The sequence below is a fragment of the Corvus cornix genome, chromosome 3 (genome assembly GCF_000738735.6).
Source record: "Corvus cornix cornix isolate S_Up_H32 chromosome 3, ASM73873v5, whole genome shotgun sequence".
Classification (NCBI taxonomy): Eukaryota; Metazoa; Chordata; class Aves; order Passeriformes; family Corvidae; genus Corvus; species Corvus cornix.
The window spans coordinates 94,107,658-94,115,350 of NC_047056.1; the positions used below are offsets into that span (position 1 = coordinate 94,107,658).

The 7,693-nt window shown below is 38.5% G+C and overlaps 1 protein-coding gene across 2 annotated transcripts in view; it reads right to left on the minus strand.

The window, feature by feature from the left end:
- The window catches only part of MYOM2 (myomesin 2), a 76,684-nt gene extending 69,571 nt beyond the window's left edge, over window positions 1–7,113 (minus strand). For both annotated transcript variants that reach the window (XM_010406405.4, XM_019286235.3), the window contains exons 1-3: window positions 7,073–7,113; window positions 2,024–2,103; window positions 35–168 (exon numbers count right to left, since the gene is read on the minus strand). In XM_010406405.4, coding sequence (XP_010404707.3) covers window positions 35–141 — 107 coding nt within the window. In that variant the 5' untranslated portion in view covers window positions 142–168; window positions 2,024–2,103; window positions 7,073–7,113. The remainder of the gene's footprint in view (window positions 1–34; window positions 169–2,023; window positions 2,104–7,072) is intronic.
- Between the last annotated feature and the right edge of the window lie 580 nt (window positions 7,114–7,693).

The following is a 7,693-nucleotide window of genomic DNA, read 5'->3' on the forward strand; positions in this document are numbered from 1 at the left end:
GAGACCTGTCTATGCTCAAATACATGGCACTTACTTTCTTGCTGCATATTCCTCAAGTATATATCTTGTCTGAATGTTGCGGTAGGACTGATCAAAGTGCTTGTGCCTCCTCTGGTAAAACGGCACTGCTACTGAAGACATGCTTCCTCTTGTTACAACCAGTAACTCCTGCAGAGAGTGAAGTTAGCCACAGATTTAGCCATGCACACATTTAGCCATATATTTCAGACACTTTGGTTTGATATTTTTTGATATGTAGACATGTGTGCGAACATGTACAAATGTATAAAACTGCACCAATTTGTGACAAATAGAGCCATCAGTCACATACATGGGTACCTCAGGCTGTATCTTATCACTCATACATTGTGAGCTATAGAATCACAGAGGATAGCCTAAAAGATATCTCACTAGATCATTTTTCCCCTTCTTTTCAGATGTCATTTAACGTCTCCATAGAATTTCCCACGGATGGAAATTTGACAGGGTTTTGGCCATTGTTAGATATTTCAGCTCTTCGCTCTTCAAACCTTTCACATTTTCCATTCTGAAAATTTATGTGTACTATTTTTTGTCCAATTCACCATGACAACAAATAGACTGTATTCGTCCACTTTTGTAGCAGCCTGTTGAAGATTTTCTTTACTTTTCTTTCCTGCTCTCTTATTTAAACCCTACAAAGCTGGCTCATGCAATCTTTCCTCATGGGTTCCTATCAATCATTCTGGTTTCCTTCTTGTGGACTTTCTCCAAAGCATAGCATAGTTTTTGATCATTATTTGGATAGAAGGTTTTAAGAAACATTCAGGGTGCTCCCACAAGAAGTGTGGGGGACAAAAGCATGTTTCCCACTGAGTTAGAGTTAAGCAGATTCCCAACCACATCATTAAAAGAGCATGGAGGTGCCTACACGCCTTTGTGCTCATTAGAAATATGATGATAACTTCTTGCAGAAGTGGGGAATGTCACCAGCCATGCTGTGAGTAGGTGCCAGCTTGTGTAACTGCAGTCCGGGTTAGATATGGGGTTCTCTACTCCGGGGCCATTTGGCCCAAACTGTGGTGAGGGACCCCAACTGAACAGCCAAAACCTCCCCCACAAGGTACCTACACTTCAGTGACAACAGAAGCAAGCTCCCAATACAAGCATATAAAGCAGATGAAGACTTAGTCAGGTAAATTACTGCAGTAATTTCCAATACCCTACTAAGAGCTAAGGGGAGTGTCCCTGTTGTTATGCTCTCCTGTAGCATGCAGGCTGCCAGCTCCATGCCAGCACCCAGGGCACAGGCTGAGGCATGGCCTGGGATCCACCTCAGGGCACCCATGGCAAGTGAAGCAGCACCGGCTCACCCAGGGACAACATTAAGAGTGTGTCAGGGTCCTGAGGACAGCAATGGACCTGACTGTCCCGGCCCAGCCTCCTCCAGAGTTCCTTCTACCCTGCCCACAGGCCAGGACCCTATGTCAGCCCCCAGGGCCATCAGTTTCTCCCCAGAAATGACACAGCAGATGCAGTCTCCAGCTCCCCACAGCCTGGCCCTGCCTGGACATGGACCATGCCAAGAAGAACCTGCCTCAGACCCACACAAGAAGTCCAAATTTGTAACAAAAAGCCACATAAATAGGCAGCTTCATGATGTATATAAAATGAAAGCTCAAAGGGATTTGGATAGAAATCTTCTAAACTCATTTAGATAAAACATTTAACAAGGTAAAATGACAATATACACACCATATTTCCAGCATATAGTATTTATCAAAAAAGGGAAATGCTATTAATAAATTGTGTAGAGTGAAAAACAGTGTGTGATTGTTACTTGTAGATAGTCAAGAGCCAAGTCAGGTGCTCCCAAATCATGATGTTCTCATATCAGCTACTTTTACTTTTCCAAGAAAAAGTAAGAGCAAGCAGTAGGTATATTTAATAGAAGTCACATCTTCTTTTAAAAAGTTCTGAGACCTAAAGAGGTTTTTACATTTTATCACTTCATAACTGCATCTTCTGCATAACTTAGAGTTACCTTTTCAACCCTTTTTCAAGAGATATGAGAATGACAAGTCACACGTTCAGGAATGAGAGCTTTAGGCAAAGCACCAAACACTGCAAAACAAAAATGAAACAGGTTTACCACATTACTATGCAACATTAAAGAAATATAATGCCACATTTCTAGGGAAATAAGAAAGTTAGCATGACCCAAGTTAGCTCAGCACCTCGCAGAGATGCTGGCTTAGTAAGATGCCCTCATACAATGCTGAACTGACATGGACTCCTCATGGACCTATTAACTCATCGTATGACACAACGTCTTGGTTATATGAGCAGATTTGCACAGACCCACAAGCAGCCTTGGCTTCTCCTGGTTTTGATATCTGTTCATCATGTGATGCTACATCTGCAGACATCGAATACTGGTTTTCTTCCTGCTAACTGTGTGACTATTGTGTATATGACATTGGATTTCCACAACAGTTCATATGTTAACTGGACAATTAATGGTATAATGTTCCCTTTTCTCTGTTTTTAATTAGCCTTTTTGCCTAAATGAAGGTGCAGAGGACAAACACATAGATTAAGTTCACTCCACTGTTAAGTGCTACACATATTTACATGTGGCCAAGTTAAATAAATCTGTGAGTTTATCAACATGCAATGTACATACTGGTATGTATATAACTCACACTGAGATCCACTTTATAACAATTGCAGAGTAATGCCCATTTATCTGGATAGATCACAGTCTGAGTCATTTTCATTTTTGAGAGAGGAGAAAACACCATTGTCATTTGCAGTCCAGCCTTTTTCACTAAATGTGCAACTTATGTTTTAATTAGCATATCTTCTTCTATTTGTCAGCACCCAGGACTTCTCAAAATTTGGGTTCATATATTTTTCACATTTACCCAAACACCTTTAGTATAGAAACAAGGGTATCCATCCACTCAGTGCCTCCATACAAGCAATTAACTGAGCTTGTTAGCAGCCAGACTCACTTTGCCTTCTGCTAATACAGAGGGGAGCTGCCTGGCAACAATTCCAAATGTAATAATAATCATCAGGTAATTACAACAATGTTGCATTTAATACTTAATAGTGCTGTAAAGACAAGTATCAGAAGAGCAAAATCAAAGTCCCAATGTAAAAGCAGCACGTAAGATATTGAGCTCCTGATGAAAAAAGTTTATACTGTATTCCTAGGAACAATATGTTGACCATTTTACCAGTTTTCCACTTTTATATGAGATGTTTGAAATATATTCTAATATGTAGACTACCTACCACTAACAGAGTTAGAGAACATGCTATGCAGATGAAAGCTTAACCCCACTGAATTTATTGATTTAGGTGAACCAAAATTTTATTAATGACAGTGTCTGGAGACCTAGTTACACTGGCAAGTGAATTGGTAGAACTGACTCAAAAGTGAGTTGCAGCCAGTGGTCTGGCAGAGAAATTGGGGGGAAAATCCCAGTGGAAAACTGAGAGCTCAATAACAACAACAAAAAAGCATAAGTCCAGAGAAAGACAAATTGATTATCTGAATGATTATAACAAATTAAAAAGCAAATCTCAAGTTTTATTCACCAAGTTCTATTGCAAGAATTTTGGAGGCCTTGTTGAAATATATGGTCTGTGTGTCATGAACAATCCTTGAGTTACATCCATGCAGATCCTATTAATGATCCTGGATTTCAAGAAAAAGAGCTAGAATTACAGGAAAAAGATGGTCCTAAAACACTTGGTGTCTCATCTGACCCTGTTAGTGCAATGTAGCACCATTGTAATCCTTCCTTTCTACTATTATTATTCCTATTAATTTCTATGACTATAAATGCTGGGGCCATCAAAAGGACCTTAAGTGCACTAATCTATGTGCTGTATAAACCACTCAGAAGACTATTAAACCCAAAGAAAAATATTATATCAGCCAAAATGTCCTCAAGGATTAATGACATAAACCACAGGTGAATTAGACTATTCAAGCCAGTTTACATAAACATACATTTCCTCATGCTTTGTAGCACATATATAACAAGCATGTATACAACAATTTTTACTTGACCATGAGTAAAGGGCTGAGTTCCCAGGTCAGGATATGCACAGTTTTGTGACACAGTAATACTGATCTGAATAGAAAGCCATAATCTAGGACCACGTGACAAGGGGCCACATTCTTGAGAAGAGAAGCCACAGGTCTGATATAAACATTGTTAGTCTGATAAGTGAGTTAATTTAAGATTTAAAGGACAAGCAGTAAATTCTAGCATGATCATTTACATTGCCTCAGAGAGCAGGCACACAACCAACTAAATTGATGGATGTCTTGACAAATGCCATGGGAAGAAGAACATGGCTGCACTCACCATAGATAGACAGTTTGCATTTCCAGATTCAGAAGGCTCATGCCATGAGCAATGCACTGTACAGCGTGTATTTTCTCGGCCTGACCTGCCAGTGCTATACCATGCAACATGCACTTTCTGTGCTCATCTCTGTTCCTGGCCATCTGGAGAAGTGCCAAAATTATTCACAAGTTCTTGCCTGTCCTCACGTAGCCAGAGATTTCTTCAACCATTTGCACTGATTGGAGGGCTTGTTCTGTTTTTCCCACAACTTAGACATTTTTTCCTTTACTTGTCTCTTGTTCTGCTAGCTGCTCCTCACATTTTTCAAAGTTAAGTGTTTTCAGGAAGCTGCTAACTTATACTTCTATGGTGCATAAAAGCCCCCAATACTTAACTGATAAAATATATTTAAATCCATATCACCTACATACCACAATGAAAGATAGGGAAAAAAAAAAGGAAAAAAACCCCCACCTTTTATTCATTGACCAATATAAAAAATTACAATATTGACTCAAAAAATATGTGATCCTTTCCAGATGGTTATATCCATGCTGTACAGAATGTGGACTTAATAACATATTAGCATTTTCCCCCAGAAAGTGACTTTGGTGGAAATCTTGTAAAGCCATCATAAATCATTATGCAGCTCATAGACACTGCAGTCTAAACAGAATGGGATGTAGAGGATCTGTTTAAATCTTCTCCATTTTAAGAATAAACTAATTTGGTAAAAAACTGATTTGACAAAATTTCTAATATGCCTCTCCAGTCTCTTATCTCTGTACACACGTGTATATTTAGATCTTACACAGAAATGTATGTTTTGTCCATGAAAAAGGATGAACTTTAAAATCTACTCAAATATAATGTCATTTTAAGATGTTTCAGTCCTTCTCATTGAAGATCTTGTTCAGTCTGGATAGGAATTCAATTTTAGATTTTTTGACAATAGAACACAAATGCTCATCTTTAAAAAAAAAAAAAAATCATATGGAATTCTCATTTGCTTACTCTGCTGAATTCCAGACATCATTCAGCAAACATGAAGACTTCTTGCGTCTTGTTGTCTTTAGCTACATTGTAGTTGGTCTTATGTTTTACTGATCACACTCCTTTTCATGGGAATAGTATTTTCCTCATTTCTCCAACTGGTTTTAAACAGATTCGAATAATCCCCAGAAAAGCATGCATTACTTTGGTTATTAAACATAAAGATGGAGTTCTCTCCTCTATTTCTACTTATCTGAATATCCAGCAAAGCAACGTTTTCAAGCAGCTGACAGAACCAGCCATCACAGTTGTGTCTACCATTTTTACTAATTTCATATGTTTCGAATGAGTAGGCTTTCAACGTCTCTCAACATCAAATGATATTCTTTTCAATGACATACAGATAGATTCAGCAATTTAATGCAATCATTTGGCTACAGCACATCTATGATTAGTTAGAATGAACACCTTGACTTTGTAATAGTCCCTGAATGGCTTCCCTCACCCTCTAGCCAGATCAGTTAGTGTGGAGGTAATTTGAAATATGTCATGGGTGGTCACAGTCATTTCCACAACCCTTGATGAGGAGCTTTGCTTGGTGGAGGTAAGGAGCAGGCAGTCATGGGTACCCTTCCCTCCAGCAAAGTAATTGTTGTGGAGGGGAGCACCAGTTCCTGCATTTTAGTGAGTCTAAAAAAAGAATGCAATTTTGGATTTTCTGTGACTCTCATGAAGGAAAGGAGTGGAAGCTTCCAAACTGACTTTCTTTCCATATCTCTAATAGAAGCTGAACAGTATATATCCCAGAAAGGGTACTAATATGGATGTTACCTTATGAATTCATGATCATACAAGACTGGGAATTAAACAAGGCTAAATTTGTCCGCATTGACTTGAAACCCTGCCACCCTAACATTCCAAGTCCACGGAGTTCCAACATGTTCTGATAAAGTTTGAAGATTTCCCTTCACTTGGCAAGTGTATTATATCCCTTCAACTGGACATCTAAGAATGTTGGACAGTGAGATGATAAAAATCATTTCCCATCATCCCAATGTTCATTTTCCTTCATTATGGTACTTTTACTGGCTCATAAGCATTATCAACACACAGGCATAATTTCAAGAGCATGAACTTGATTTCCCAAGGCTCTATCAGTGGTATTTAGATGGAATTTTCACGTGGCACAGAACACATCACATAGCTTAGAGCAATACGGACACCAGCAACTTCTTCTGGAAACATATACTTGAAAGCATGGCAGACACAAAATAAAAGTAGATTCTCTTTTTTTTTGGCCTAGCTACATCCCATTCTTCATCAGACCAAATCTTTTTCCAGCTACTATAGGATTTTATGCTTAATTATTTAGACACAGACTTCAGAGGAATCATATAGTATAAGCACAAAAGAAAGTGGCATTGCCACCATTTGTGCAATTGGAAAAAAATATATATGAGTAGAGCTATGGATTTCTGTAATGTAGTTCTTAATATGCAGAAAGAAACAGAGGGAATGTAATACACAATAAAATCAAGGTGACTGTGCACAGGACAAAAAGTCTTAGTTACTTTTTTGTTTTTCTTTTCATGAATCAATTTGAGTCCTGCTTATTGCTTGTTTTCCCTGAGGAAAGTAAATATTTTTTTTACAAGAAAGCACCCAACCCCCTCCTACAGGCACTCTCATTTGCTCTGTACAAGAAAAATATGGATGGAAAATGGACTTACCAAGGGATATAGAAAAACTGCAAAGCAGAGAGGAAGACCAGCCTTTCCCAGCTTATCAAACACTGCCTGAAGAAAACAAATAATTCCCCTCTCTAAAGGCTACTGCCCCTTCACTCCTATTTAAGAGCAGATGCAGTGCTATATTTAGAACTAACCAAGTGATTCTCCCAAAACTGGGGACAGCCTAACATGCAATAAGGGAGAGATATAAAGGTAAAAGAAAAGCATTAGCCTATATGCAGTTTAATATTGCATTTTAAAAAAAGAAAACCTCATTCCTTAAAGAAGCAGTTGTTTATGTTAAAAGTGAGGTTTCTTTTCCCACCAACAACAAGCACATTGGAAGCAATTAAATGTCAGAAAACAGTTTAAATTTTTTATTTAGAGTTTGAAGTTTTAAAATAATCAGTAACTTAGAAGACAAGTGAGGAGACGTAAACTCCAGAATATTATTAGTAGAGACATGAGACCCGGTTGGTGCTTCAGGCTGTAAAATGAGCCTCCCCACTGCTTCCTTAAGAGCTCTCTGGCTTTGAGAATGTCTGCAACATACGAAGGCGTACCAGTTGTATAAAACCCCTCTTATTTCCATCTCTACTACACCACCGGTCAAACTGAGAT